At 37.8% G+C, this 15,728-nt stretch overlaps 1 protein-coding gene across 1 annotated transcript in view; it reads left to right on the top strand.

Moving 5' to 3' along the window:
* MIPEP (mitochondrial intermediate peptidase) overlaps positions 1 to 15,728 on the top strand; it is a 144,126-nt gene that overhangs the window by 13,895 nt on the left and 114,503 nt on the right. Inside the window, exons 3-10 of the mRNA XM_065420314.1 lie at positions 1,936 to 2,024; positions 5,763 to 5,849; positions 7,020 to 7,083; positions 11,211 to 11,393; positions 12,556 to 12,712; positions 13,157 to 13,205; positions 14,195 to 14,255; positions 14,842 to 14,894. Coding sequence (XP_065276386.1) covers positions 1,936 to 2,024; positions 5,763 to 5,849; positions 7,020 to 7,083; positions 11,211 to 11,393; positions 12,556 to 12,712; positions 13,157 to 13,205; positions 14,195 to 14,255; positions 14,842 to 14,894 — 743 coding nt within the window. The remainder of the gene's footprint in view (positions 1 to 1,935; positions 2,025 to 5,762; positions 5,850 to 7,019; positions 7,084 to 11,210; positions 11,394 to 12,555; positions 12,713 to 13,156; positions 13,206 to 14,194; positions 14,256 to 14,841; positions 14,895 to 15,728) is intronic.

Raw genomic sequence — 15,728 nt, forward strand, 5'->3', positions numbered from 1 at the left:
TTGTATTAAGTGAATTGAAAAATACTATTTTATTTTTACAGTGCAAATATTTATAATAAAAACAAATATAAAGTGAGCACTTTGTATTGTGTGTTGTAATTGAAATCAATATATTTGAAAATGTGAAAAACATCCAAAATATTTATATAAATGGTAATCTTTTATTGTTTAAGAGCGCGATTAATCACGATTAATTTTTTTAATCGCTTGACAGCCCTAGAAAAAAGTGCACAAAATATAGATGCATATTTTAGGCGAGCAAATTAGGAGATGAAGTTGGAGTGCCTTTGGAAAATTCGACCCATAAAATGACTCCAAACACTTAAAGTAAAAATGATGTGTTTTCAGAACGATTATAAATGTATGCTGTATTACACAGTAAACCACATTCAGTTTCAGTTTTTCATTTGAAAGGAGTTTCATATATTTTAAATAAATCCAAATATAACGTTTAACCGAATAAAATAAATTTTTCAAAAGTTGTAAGTATAGCAGTCTGCAGTTTATTGCCTTATGCAAACTAGTCTATTCTTGTGTATATAAAAATATTTTAAAATCTGAATGTGATGACATTTACCATGAAAAGCAATGCAGTATGGTAAATATTTAGAATAATCATATGAAAACAGCTTAGCCTAAAACCAAGATAAGTGTCTCTTGCAGTATCTGAAAAATGTTAGTACATTTGAAAGATTGAAACTTCTTAGGCTTATTTTTTTCCATTTTAAAAATAATTGGAACAAAAAGCAGGCCACAAGATCATACATGGTAAGAGAAGTAAAACGTATCATTGCTGGGCACTGTTAGGTTTGTGTCCTCACGTCACCATTGAGCTGGGCATGGGTCAGCAGGGAATTTACAAGTGTAAGCCAAATCCTGTAAATCCTAGTGTGTAGTTCTTATTTATGTGGTAGTCCTGTTGGCTGTAGAAGTACTATTTGTGTGGATAACAATTTGCAACATTGGGCCTTTGAGCCCTGGTCCTACAAAGACACACATGCTTAAATGTACTTATATGAGCTATGCCATTGATTTCGGTGGGACTTTTCATGTGAGTGAAGTTAAACATTCGGGTGTTTACAGGATTGAGGCTTTAGTGAGCATGGAGGAAATCTATCACATTGCTCAAGGCAGGATTCCCTATTTTACTGAAAGTTTCTGTTGATCCTTTAATCTTATGTGACACTTTTTCCAGTAATATGCTGGCATTTGTCTGTTTCTCTACAAATGGTGGAGAGACCTTTGGAAAGCTGTTGTCTCTCATGGGTTTTCATCAAATTTTGATGAAAGATTAAAACTGTAGCGTAAAGTTATAAACTAAGTACAGAAAACCCTTTTTCAGGCAAGTGTGTAATATTTATAGCTGCAATATTTAAGATATTTCTTAAAACATGTTTCTTAGGAGTAGATGGTCTATACTAAATTTTGAAAAACAATACAAAAAAGCATGTTTATTTTTCTGGAATTGAGTTTAGTAAGAAATAGAAAGTTTTCTAAGCAGTAAGATTCAAAGGCACTGTTTTTTTATGAGTGTCTCTTGCAAGGGAAAGAACCTTTTTCTAAGGTACATACCTAACTGAAAATAATAATAAAAAACCCCTATGTGAAAATATTTTCTTTGGAGTGAAATTTATACTATAGCAATTAATAACTGTTGACACATTCTTAACAGATGCTGGTTCTGAGAAGACAAATTTATGTGGAAGTGCTCAGTAAAAAGAGATTGCATGTAACAGTGGAAATACATATGTGTTAAGCTGAGTGGAATTGCCAACTTTTTTTTAAAACTATTTATTTAAGAAGTTTAAACATGTTTACAATTCTGTGCCATGTAAATTCCAACTCTTCTCTAAAAACTAACTTGCATGTAAGGTTTCAAATTATCGACAGTCTTTTCCCATCACCACCCCTTCTCTTTTTTTTCTACTATATCAGGCCGACTTTGTGAAAATTGCCCATCCTGACTTTGCATTCAGAGAGGCTGCTGAAGAAACCTGCAGAAACATTGGTACCATGGTAGAAAAGTATGTTTTGTTCATTATGTTGCTGTAATGTTGGCTTTCATGTCTGAAAGATTCTGCGTTATCCAACAGTTAACTTTTTTCTTATTGTTGTCATGTATCTGGAGGTTTTTATGTGTGGAACAGAGAGCAACTTCTTTTAAAATGTTATTTAAAGATTCATCCTTACAGTGTCTGGTGTAAGGTCATTCTGTTTTAGTTTCAGGTTGCATCTGGAACACTATTTCATTGCCTAATTCACTGTGAAGGTCTGTGCCACTGGAACTCATCAAAGCCTTGGAACTAAATTTTCTGAAGTTTCTGGCAGTTAATTTTTTGGCTCTGAAGTCTGTATAATTTAGGGATGGCAAATCTAAAGGCACACAACACCTCTTTGTCTGCCATACTGACCACTTGGATTCTGATTGTGTAAGAGGGAATGTGAAAAAAAAAAAATCTTCCATTGAGGTTCAGAATATAGACTTACAATTTGAAGCTGTATCCAGTCAGATATCAACATTGAAGTGCTGTGCTGTCTAATTTACTAACCTTGAGAAAGTCCATTCTGGCTGAAACATCACTTCTTAAAAAAATCTCATTTGATAAAATATATGTTCTTAGATTAGTATTTGAATCAGATTTTGAGTATAGTGGGAATCAGTTTAAAGAGTTGCTTGCGTTATGATGAAGGCAGATGGGTATATATAATTTGATATCAGAGTGGTAAAAATTTTTAAGCCCGGGCAACCTTGTCTGCATTTTACAGAGAGCTTCCAAACTAGCCATATTACTCCCTACTTGCCAGAGTAGTTATAAAAGATGAAGGAGAGTCATTTCCACCAGCAACTTGTACAGGCAGTATCTTGGTAAGAAGTCTAGTCAAGCTGAGTGAATAATGGATGTTTCAGATCACTGGCAGTTAAGGAAAATAATTTTGTTTCAGGTTGAACAAAAAACATTTTTTGAAAATTTCTGGCGAATCAAAAAGTTGAGAAAATTTAAAGTCAAAATGAAACATTTCAGTTTGGCCTGAAAAATTTAGTTTAGGTCTTCAGGCATTTTGACTAAAGCAAAGGAAAGGAGGACTAGATTCACAAAACAGCAGTGAGGGGAGGAGGAGGAAGAGATGGTGGTACCTCTCTCTCATGAACTTTAGCCTAGTGGGAGACCCAGGTTCAATTCCTCCCTCTGCCTGATGTGGAGAGAAGGACTTTGAACGTAGGTTTCCCCCATTGCAGCAGTGTGCCCTATCGCTATGAGCTGTTGAAGCTGTTCCACTTTTCATAAATAGTCATCAAAGCAGATGTTGTATTTGGACCTCCCACATTCCAGGTGAGTGTCCTAACCACTGGGCTAAAGCTTACATGACAGGTACCAGCTCCACCACCTCCTATAGCCATTTTCCCTCCTTTCCTTTTCTTTTGTCAAAAATGCCTGCCTGAAAATTGAAACAAAAACTTGAGGTTGAAATGAAAAGTTTTTTATTTTGACATTACTAAAACGTTTAGATTATTTTGTTAGCTTAAAACCATTTGGCAAACTCACCACAAATTTGTGAATAGTTTTGGTTGACCCCAAATTGCATTTTTTGGTGAGTAAATTAGCTCTGGGTGGGGGGGTTTGGGTGAATTAAATCCAGTCCCCTGCTGTTCCTGGATGCTAGGAAGGGGGTGGGTGTTGAGGTTTCTGTAGGAGTGGTATCCCTGGGATGTGTTCCTATTTGGGGGCTCCCTGTTTCAAGCCCAGCCTCCATTTTTTTGGGTGGTCCTCCTATGTGAATGCTTTACCAAGTAGCAGTATGAAATTGACATGATTCTTGATAGGCTTCACACCATCAAGGCTAGAAAAATAATCATTGTAAGATTAAATTCAATAGAAACTGATGGCTTGAGCCTGTGCACTTGTTTGGGAAATCTTCCCACCTGCAAGTGGATTTTTCAGGACCTAAAGAGGGGGGTTGCTCAGTAAGGCTGACCTTAATGCGGACTGTCTGTTTTTAAATGTCAGTTTGGATTGAAGTAAACTTTTAGAGAAGAGGAAAGCACAAATTAACCTGAATCTCAGAAACTTCTTAACTAGTAAGAAAGTTTGGAGGCAGCTATCGTATTTACGTTGTATGTTTCTTTCTATGGCAAATAGCATCCCTGGATAACTAGCTTCTGTTTAGTAACAGTAATAAGTCTTTGCATTTATATAGTTCCTTTCACACAAGGTGTCATGCTGTCTGAAGTGGCTCACAATTGTGAGTGCCAACTTCAGGGCAGACTGTCAAGAAACAGGGCATAAATCTCAAACTGGTTGTGTGTTTTATACTTAGATTTCATCAACCAAGTAACAAGTGTGAACTGCACAGGCACTATAACAGCCTTAATAGGGAGCCATAGACAGTCCCCTTGAGTTCTCCGATCTATCTTGCCACCCAGGCAAACCTGCCTCTCTGACAGATGGTCCCTTATACCAAAAATCACAACAATATGCAGAATACTCCCAGTGCCAGAGGACCTGTCACTTACCCCATGTCAGTTGTACTCAGATCTCAAACTAAAGAGAACGCTTTTAACCAATTGTGTAACAAGCTAACTAAAGGTTTATTAACTAGGAAAAAGAAATAGAGTTATTTACAATGTTAAAGCAGGTACACATACAAATGAGGTACAATCTTAAGTTCAAAAGGTAATAGAAGCTTCTATAATAAGTAAGCTTTTATGTCTTTTAGGGCTAGCCAGAGCCAAACAGCTTGGGGATCTCTTGCTTATGTTTAGGAATCTTTGCTCCTCAGAGTCCAGACAGCATCCTACAAACATTCCATAAAGTCTAAACACATTCTTATAATTCTAATAGCTATTTTAATAATGCTAACACGCAGGTAAGCCAGTCTGGTTTCCAGCTATACATTTATCAGTGTTCAGTGAGGCCTTATGGTCTTGGCATGAGTTGGCGCCTGGTCTGCCAGCATCACACAGGGCCTCGACTTGGCTTCACTGACATTAAGTTATTAATCCTTGCAGCATTTCTGAGAGGTAGGTATGATAAGTATTATGTCCATTTTATAGATGGAGAAACTGAGGCACAGACTGGTTTAATGAGTTGCACATAGTGACATAGGCCTTCTGACTCCCAGTCCTGTATTCTAAACTTTAGATCAGGGGTTCTCAAACTTCATTGCATTGGGACCCCCTTCTGACAACAAAAATTACTACACAACCCCAGGAGGGGGGACTGAAGCCTGAGCCCACTTGAGCTTCAGCCCCAGACAGGAGGCCTATAACCTGAGCCCCGCTGCCCAGGGCTAAAGCCCTGAGGCTTGGGCTTCAGCCCTGGGTGGTGGGGCTTGGGCTTTGGCCCTGGACCCTAGCAAGTCTAAGCCAGCCCTGGCAACCCCATTAAAATGGGGTTGCAACCCACTTTGGGGTCCCAATCCACAGTTTGAGAACTGCTGCATAGATTATGCTCTCTGTCTATTGAATGCTTAAAATAAGCCACTATCCTTAGACTTTGTCCTACTTGCCTCAATATGTCATGCAAAACTATTTGCCTGTTGAAAATAAGTACCCACCTGCATAGTCATAAATGCTAGAATGTATAACTTGTATCCTTGTATTGTACAGTAGTTTCTGAGCACAGTTACAACTTGAAAACATTTTGAAAACTTCGCCCTTGATTTCTAATAGTGTATATCAGAAAAGATTAAGCTCTGCCTTTGAACTAGTAATGCCAGTAACTATTTCTGATACTTGGTTGCTTTCATCTTTATCTCTTTAGGTTAAATACAAATATCGAGCTGTGCCAAAGTTTGAAACAGTTGCTGGCTAATAAAGAGGTTATGGATTCCCTAGATCCAGAAACCAGGTACTTGTTAATGTTTAACATTTTAGAAATTAATACGCTATAAATTATTCCCCAAAATGCTTGGAAATATTTCTGTATCGTTAAATTGATGGACAGTTCAGCACCCTTTTGTAAAAGAACTGCAAAACACAATGGGCCAGAAAATCTGAGACTACATTTTTATGCAACTTTATTAACCACTGAGAATTTAACTGTGCAGTAGTCAGGAAGTTCAGTTATTATTATGAATAGACTATGTTGGAGTACACATAGTGTGTGTGTGTGTATATGTAGCTAAAAGCTATGTTAAGGTTGCCCAGTTTAAATCTTTAGAAAATGAGGAAATGCAAAAGTTAAGTTTCCCATAACAAAATCAACTCAACCAAATTGCATTATTCTGCTATGATATACATCTAACAATATAAACAGTAATAAAGTATAAATTTAAGAAGGAAAATAGGAGTGGAATGTATTTAGAGTCGTACAAATTAAAATGAGTGCATGTCCATTCATCTAGAAGCCTCTGACATAACTTAATTTTTTAAATGTAAATTGTATCTGGAGCACACTGGAAAAATATGCCTATGTGTGGTTAGCTTTCTGTTTGTTTTCTTATTATTGGGGTTTCAATAAAATCAAGCATTTTTATTAATGACAGTTGTGCATGGTAACATGCTTTCAGTCTGTAGGGTCAAATTAACATGTCAGCATTTTTTACATTCACTTTAGTGTTGTTATAAAGCACCATTTTTAATGCTGCTTATTCATTTCTGCCTGACAGATTATTCTTTCTCTCACGCAGTAAGGATAACTATCCTACTTTTCCCCCCCAAACAATCAAATGTTCTAGGCTTAAGGGCTTTTTCTCTCATCAGTCAAAATAAATGAAATAAGTTAAATTAAATTGATGTTTTATAGTTTACACAAATTAATGTAATACGCTTGTTAAAAGACATTTTTCAGTGCAAATCACCAAAATGTCTACAAGGAAAAACATCCAGTTTCACTGAATAAACAAAGGAATAAACCTACTGAAAGTGTATGTGCACAGAAAAAAATAGTTATAAAAGATTATATAATAAGTAATTATTTTCTATCTTAAATCAAAATATAGTCAGTAAAATGTAGCACACTAAAATCCGACTGCTGTGAAATGAGGTAGTCTTTAACAGGGTTTTACTGTATTTTTAGGCAAGTGGCGGAACTTTTTATGTTCGATTTCGAGATCAGTGGTATTCATTTGGATGAAGAAAAGGTAATTTTTTTTGTCTGTGATATGTGAATAGATGTTTGCCTGACTTTTAAAAGCAGATAGCAAAATGCAGGGCATATGTAATGGAATTCTGTGCTGAGTTGTGCACCTGAAGGCTCTGGAAGTCAGTGGAGCTCAGCCTTCTCAAAAACCTATTTGTCATTAACTATCAGGTGGCTGGATTTGTAGTGTCCTGTACAACTTCCCAGAGTCTAGTTCAGCCTTCACTCTCCAGACTGCCTTGTAACTCAGTCCTGTACTCCAGGGAGTTACAAGCGGGGCCTCTGGACTCCATTTGGGTTCGTATCTGCACAGTACAACTTTTATGAAATGGCTAGTTGTTTCAACAATGTAGCTACACAGGGTGGGAAAAACATGCATCCCGTTATCTGGATAACTGGCTACTCAAATACAGCACTTCAGAAGGAATCAGACCACATGTCTGTGCCACAACCTAAGCTTTTTAGTGACTCTAGAGCCTCTAAGTTGTGTGTCAGTGTGTCTCTCTCCCCTGCAAGAGTCCAAGATGGATTTGCCAGAGCTAGCAGATCTGAGCTAGTAATATGTTGGAGATGTTGGGCTGGGTGTCCATAAATGTTCCTGGTACTCATGACATATCTCTGCATGAGGAAATCTCCTATAATTTTTGAGTTTCTAGTAGTCAAGGTTCACACAAAGACTCTTTTTTACTAAATTCAGGTGGCCGACTTGCAGCGAAAACACCGAAATGCATTGTTTTGGTAGCAGCTTGCAAACTGGAAAGCCCTTCCAGAATAATTTTCTTATAGTTACTGTGTACTGAGATTAACACCTCTTAAATCTGCAGTGAGGTGGAAAAGTACAACAGGAAGGCATGCAAACATTTAAAATATGGCTACTGTGATATAGAAATATTAACTGACATGCAGAAAAACAAAATTGGCATTTAAAAAAATTTAATCCCCACTTGTGATAGGCTCTTAGCTATTTTTTATGTGATTGTCTGACCATAGTTACTGTTCCTTGCAAGTCCTGCGATTTTGAGTTCATATTAAGGTGCACTTGGTTAGAGGTATGTTGCCATCCATAGTGAATTTCTGATCTCGTCCTAAGATTTGCTGGAATGCCACATGCTGCTTTCTCTGCATGTCTACAGAGCATTATTGCTTGGATTCAGCTTCCTGGCACAAATTTAGGTTTGAATCTCTTTGTGTTAAAGAGTTTAAGATTGAGAATACCTCAGCTCTCCTGTCCTCCTAGGTATCATGAATGTTTTCTTCAGAATGTCTCTAGAGGTTGGTTTCTCTTTGGATTTTTTCATATATAGTATATTTATCTGTTCAGAATGAACTATAAACGTTTATTGCTGTTGTGGCAGTGGCATTTTTTCATCCCTTTTGAAACATGTATGTTGAATGTTGTCTTTTGTAATATCTTATTGCGTCTTGTGTAGTTGAGCTTTTCATAGACATCCCTGGGGTTTTTTTATTCTCCAGGAGTGGGGATCTTTTATAATCCATTTATTTTGGAGTTAACAAAAGTGCCTTCTGAGAACGCCAGTTACAGGATGTAACTTATAATAGATCCCTACAGAGTTGGGATAAATTTGCTTTTTTACTTGACAAAGAAACGGACTGTTGGAGGAAGTCTATTACATCTGCATGCCTTCTGAGAACAAGAATTACAGATAATATTCTTTTTATCACCTCTTGACTTGTTCATTACTTTAAACTATGGATAGTATTTCCAAAAGTCCCCTGTTGTTCACATCAGGATATAGAATAAATTAGGTCAGACCATATTATATATTTAATTTTCTTATGGTCTGGGCAGATAAGAGGTTGTAGTGACTATTGTGATCCCTTTTGTATTAGGTTGTATTATAAATTTCAGGCTATGGGTTTTCAAATATTTTCCCAGTGTGGTCCGTATCTTGATAGAAAGACCATCTTGTGGACATCTTCCCTCTTATTCACATCATGTAGCATCTCTTTGGCAGCTACAGAACTTACCTAATGGAAAAGTAATACTAGGGGGAAATATTTAATGTAGCCTAGGTATCTATAATGTGATGTAACAGCAGAAAACAAGGGGATAAAGTCAGTAACGTTGAGTTCTCTGGATCCTTCAGTGAACTCAGAGGTATCTGCCTGGGCCACCTGGCCCAGCAACTTGCCCTTCATCCTCCACATGGGGAACAGTGTTAGCAACTAGGAGCAGCTTGCATGGGGCAAGCTATGAAAATGCCAGGACTATCAGGGCTCCTTCCCTAAAGCAGTCAGAACCAGCTACAGGCAGGAATGCAAGGGGAATTCAGGGCCTTCCAGCCTCTCTGATCCTGGACCTAGAAAGACACCCAGGACAATGGGCTTATCAGTCTTTTCCTCCATTCACATGGATACAGCAGCAACTGGAATGATCTTTCAGAACCTCCTGCCATCATCATTCACTCAGCTCTGAAACTTGGACTCTGACTTTTATTTCTCACTTGTTGTGTTGCCACTGGTTGTTAGTCACACTTCATTTTGCCCCTTTGTATCACTACAACTCTTCAACGGTCCAGTCTCTCTCACATTTCTGCACATTGTGCTTATTTCTCCTTTTCATTCCTCCTGCTAACTGTCCTTTCCCCCTTCTACTTATTTCCCCCCTCAATTTTCTTCCCTCTGTCAGACTCCCAACAATCCTTTCCTCTCCCCACATCAACTTATTTGCCCCCTCAAGAAACCCTAAGCGTTCGGAACATAAATAAAACAAATATGCTTTTGAAGAAGAGGATATGGGAGTTCCAAGACATGTTTCTGTGGTCAGCCTGGTCACTTTACCGCTATGCTATATTCCTTCCCCCAGGCTTTGTCTGTTTTGTCTATTTAGACCCAGATCCTACAGACACATTCATAAAGTTAAGCATGTGTCTAAGGCTTGGTCTACACTTACCCCCCAATTCGAACTAAGGTACGCAACTTCATCTACGTGAATAACGTAGCTGAAGTTCGAAGTACCTTAGTTCGAACTTACCTCGGTCCACACGCGGCAGGCAGGCTCCCCCGTCGACGCCGCGGTACTCCTCTCGTCTAGCTGGAGTACCGCAGTCGACGGTGATCACTTCCTGGTTCGACTTATCGCGTCCAGACAAGACGCGATAAGTCGAACCCAGAACTTCGATTCCCAGCCGCCAAACTAGCGGCTGGGTGTAGACATACCCTAAGTGAGCAGTCCCATTGACATCAATGGGACTATTCTCAGTAGTAAAGTTAAGTGCATTAATAAGTGTTTGCAGGATTGAGGCCTTAGATTGTAACAGGGCAGGGGCTGTCTTCCTATATGTTTGTACAGCACCTAGCACGTTGTGGTCTTTGGGCAGTGCCACAATCTACATAATAATAGGAGAATCATTGATTGTGGTGATTAGTTTGTACCAGTGGGACCTGCTTCTCTAGCTGATGTCTCCTTGATTTCCTCCATTACTGAAAATCTCTTTCCCTTCACTTATTTACAAAATAATTGGAATATACCAGCATTTTAGAAGTATTTACCAATTGTTTAGCAAAAGTAGTGTAAAACATTCCCAAGTTCTGTTTTTTATGAACTTGTTTTGATTTTTCATGCATTAAATTAAATTAATGGAGATATCCTATCTCCTAGAACTGGAAGGGACCTTGAAAGGTCATCGAGTCCAGCCCCCTGCCTTCACTAGCAGGACCAAGTACTAATTTTGCCCCAGATCCCTAAGTGGCCCCCTCAAGGATTGAACTCACAACCCTGGGTTTAGCAGGCCAATGCTCAAACCACTGAGCTATCCCTCCCCCCCCCCCCCGCATTTCTGCATTGTTACCATTGCAGAAATGTGAGAGAGAATTTTTTTTCTTCTGAAAGACAAGCATGTATAATGCATATATGTACGCCGCCTGATTTCGTTCTCACTGAAGACAGTGGTATGGCTCCCATTGACTTCAGTTGCACAGGATCAGCCCTAAATTAGGATTTCTTTAACGTCATAGGCCTGATCCTAAGTAAGTAATATTTGCTGGGAATAGATCATGATTTCATTTAGTTGTGCAAACATATCTTAATACTGTGGAAAACTGAGAGCTACTTGTACTGTATTTTAAGTGAATGTGTATCTTTTGCTTTATTTTTCCTAATTACAGCGTAAAAGAGCAGTGGACCTCAACGTCAAAATATTGGATTTATGTAATCAATTTCTTATTGGAGCTCACCTGCCCAACAAGATTGACAAGCAAATTTTACCAGAACACATTCGCTATAACTTTGCAGTTGAAGGCAATTACATACAAATCACCGGTCTGCATGCAGACTGTTCTGATGATCTGGTATGTATTGTCTAAGTTCTCTATAGCACATCCTATAATACAAAGGTGCATCTCAGTGATTTTGACACTAGATGACACAAGCATGCCAACAGCTAAAAATAGAAAATAGGAACTGAGGGTTAAGATTTTTAGTGCTCTCTGTGGATGCTTTTCTCAAAAGAATTAAGTTAGAGCAAAAGCATTAATAATACCTTTTCAGACTGTTTCACGTACAGCTGTTAATATTCATCAGGGTAAACTAAGGAGAATAGCTGAACCCACGTTACCAAGACTATTTTTAAACACTCAAAATCTTACACCCATTCTTTACTGAATTTCCCTGATAGCATCTTTATAAGATGGCCATTCCGGTTGCTTATAAATTGGAAGGCAATTTCCAAATTTAAATTTCCACTTTAAAACCTGCCTGGAATGGCTTCCATTTTTCTGGGTGTGGGTCCAAACCTGAGTTTCAGGAAAGAAACTGTCACAACACTTTAGAATCTTCAGTTTTTGTAGTTAAGTAATTGCTCAAAAGGCAGAAAATGGCTTTTAAACATGTTAATTTTATCCTTTTTGGATACAAATAAGTTCTATTCTTCAAGTTCTTTTTGTATTTTTCTAGTACAGGTGTAGAATTCAGTATGTAACTTGTCAGTTTAATGAGAAAAATTCACACCCAAGTATTTTAATAATGATGATTTCATTTAGTTGTTATTCAGCAATGTTGCCATCCAAATTGAAGTTTAGGGTTATTTTTTGCCTTTTCTCATACTAATTTTGCATCAGACACTTAAAAATGCGGAGGATAATATGGTAGGGTGGAACAGGGCTTGTTTAAATAGTGTCCTCCTCCATAAATAAAATCTACATATGGTGAAATATTGTTTTGTGTTCCACCAGTTGGTACATACACCTGATGTTATTGGATGAGCTTGTCAAGGGTTGTAAGAAGAACACAACTATTAAGAGGGAAAGCAGGCAGGCTGTCTTTATCCCTTTTTCTAATGGGTAACAGGAGGATATCATTGTTGTTCTTTTTTGATAGACTTTATATAAAGGGTTGCTTAATCTGAAAGCATTGTGGCTGTGATACCTGGCCTTTCATTGGTTTGAGAGAAATTTAACTGTTTCTTTTGTGAATTATGCTATTATGAGACAATTTCTTTTCTTCTGATGTTAGGTACGAGAAGCTGCTTATAAGATTTTTCTTTACCCAAATGCTGAGCAACTGCGCTGCTTAGAGGAACTGCTTACCAGCAGAAACCATCTGGCACAGTTAGTTGGCTATAACACCTTTGCTCACAGGGCTCTTCAGGGAACAATGGCCAGAACTCCAGGTAAAGTACATGTATGTTCAGAAATGATAAGATGTGACTTGTGTCAGGCATGAGGATAAATGTAGGTAGTTTAACTTGTCAGCTGTTACTACAACACAGTTGTTGCACTAGAGAGTCTTATTGCAGTTATATGTTGTGATCTGAAATATTTATATTTTTCAATAAGAGAGAATATTAATTTGAACAGTCACTGTAATCTACACAATTCACTACTCCATGTTCATGGCTTAGGTAACTGAAAGCCATGATTATCACATCTGATTTTTTTATATGCTGCCTTGATATACGTGTACAGTTTCTGATCTATGTGTCATCATTTCACTAGATAAGTTAAAACCAGGCTTGCTCTAGGGAGGAAATATTGTTTGCTTCTTGATGTGAACTAATATATTTGAATCACATCATCATTTTGTTTAGTAATTTCCCTTCATTTCATATTTCCAGAGAAGGTAATGCAATTTCTTGAAACACTTTCTGACCGATTGTTTCAACGGTGAGTCTATTTTTCATTTACTTATTTAAAAAATCCCATTTTAATTTCAAGAGCATAGGTCTTTTGATGCAAGACAAGACTCCAGTTACCAATAATTTGAGCATTTAAAAAATTCCTCCAAGGTTATTACTGAAATATTAATTTCCCTCAGATCTTGATTAAAATATTAACTTTCTTATGTTGAATTAAACAGCATGATGTAAAGATTAACAAATGTCTATATTGTCATACTTCCACGTGTGATGGGAAATAGAAGTAGGAAATAAGTCATTCTCCAGATTTTTTTGAGTGTAGTCCACAGTTCTGGTGTGACTCCTACTGTAAAAGGAGATTACAGAGTGCATAAGAGTGAAAACAAAAATTCTAGGGAGCCCAGGGAGCCTCACAGGGACCCCCAATCAAGCACTAAAGCAGTGGGCTTCCCCTCCATATGCCCTACATCCATTATCACCCCTGATTTTCCTCACACAAAGCTGCTCATCCTACCCCATCCCCTATGGTTCCTCCAGTGCAAAAAGCATCATCATCATGCGGAGTGGAATGGTGGCTGAGCATGAATATGGAGGTTGGGGTGGAGATGGGACAGCAGGATTGTTTGGGAGAGAATGAGAGGGAAAAGTAGGACCTGAGAGTACTTGGAGTGGGCGGAGCAAAGTGGAGAGTAGCTCCACTGTGATGAGCTGCCTGTGGTTCTTCAGATCACAGCCCAACTCTGATGCATCATAGGCACTTGGTAATAGTAGAGTATTCATTTATACTGTACATTACTAGGGTGACCAGATGTCCCGATTTTATAGGGACAGTCCCGATTTTTGGGTCTTTTTCTTATATAGGCTTCTATTACCCCACCCCCATCCCGATTTTTCACATTTGCTGTCTGGTCACCCTATATATTACAGACAATAAAACGTCAATTGCCATTATACGGTACTATACTGGCTAAAATACCCTTTAATTAAAACTTTAAGGGCGAAATTCTTTTTTTACAGAACTCTAAAAGATTTTGAAATGATGGAAGGAATGAAGATGAAACTTAATCCCCAAAATTCAGTAAGTTATATTGTGCATTTATTTTCTTTTGATTTTATATAATATGAACTAGCCTGACATCAGATGGGGAAAATAATTTCAGTCTTTACAATTGTAATATGAGTTGCATGTTGATAGATACTTGCTCTTTTGGGTTCAGATCGTTTTGGTTTTAAATAGCTGTTTCTAGTATTAAAACCAACCGTCAGCTATTGGTTTTAACAGAATGATTCATGTGATAACCAAAAACTAAGGTGGAAAATGTAATGGTTGGTTTTGAGCATGTTAAACATGTTTTCAAATTTTAAAATATGGCCCTTTATTTTTTCAGAACTGTGCATTACCAATTTTCCTGGTATCGTGCCTGATCCTTCCACACTCAAACCCTGATTTTGCATGTGAACAGGTTTTCTTTACATGTCCGCTTTTGAAAATCTGGCTCATGATCCCTAGTTTAAGGTTTATGAATTTGGAGTCAGATGCTTTTTAGAGTGCTGTGACTATAGAAGTGATAAACATACTGAGTTATGTAAAGAAAGTGAGATCTTTGTCTTTGATTCACTTGGTTTTCATTGCGGTAATTGCAAGTTGAAATCTTATGTTTCAGAAATTGATGCCTTGGGATCATCCCTATTACAGTGGTGTCCTGCGTGCTGAGAGGTAAGTTACTTAGGTATGTGCTAGCAGTGTAAATGTGAGAGAGTGTTCATTCCAAGCCCTTGCAACAGGGGTAATGGAATCCATAAATATACACAGGATTTCTTTGTATTAAGACTGTGCTTTCATATGATAAAAATCACGAGTATCAGTAGGGGCAGTTGTTCATAGCTATTCTTCACTACAGCCACAATGCCCATCAGTGTTTCTGTCTATTCCCTTTCCGTTTTTGTTTGTAAAGCCAAATGTCAAATCTCTTTGGGGATATGAGATAATGAAATAACCAGTTTCAGAACAGATAAAGATTTCTTACTCAACTTAATATTGTTTATTACGTTTATTGTGTAATATTTCTTAGCTTAATGCAATAGTGTAAAATAATCATAATGGCCATTGAATGCAAAGTCTGCATTCACCTTTCCTTTGCATGGGGGAAACAGGTATAGTTGAAGTGATTTGCTCCAAGCCTCAGGAAAAGGGGTCAGAAATCTGGGCTTCTGATTATCAACTCTCTTCTCATTCTTCTATACCAGCTGCCTCTCAGTGTGAAAGCAATATTTCACAATGCTCCAGTATTCACCTACCGGAAAGCTGAAATTATAATTGCACTATAGAGGCGATCAGAAATCTGTATATGCATATATTTCCAAGTGTCTAAATTCCCCATTTCAGATCTAAGCCAATCCCAAACACAGGCTTTGTGGAAACACATTAGGGCTTCCAATGGATAAGGGTTAATGATCTGTATTAACATAAGAACAACCATACTGGGTCAGACCAATGGTCCATCTAGCCCAGTATCCTGTTTTCTGACAGTGGCCAATGCCAGGTGCTTCA

This window comes from Emys orbicularis, chromosome 1 (genome assembly GCF_028017835.1).
Source record: "Emys orbicularis isolate rEmyOrb1 chromosome 1, rEmyOrb1.hap1, whole genome shotgun sequence".
Lineage (NCBI taxonomy): Eukaryota > Metazoa > Chordata > Testudines > Emydidae > Emys > Emys orbicularis.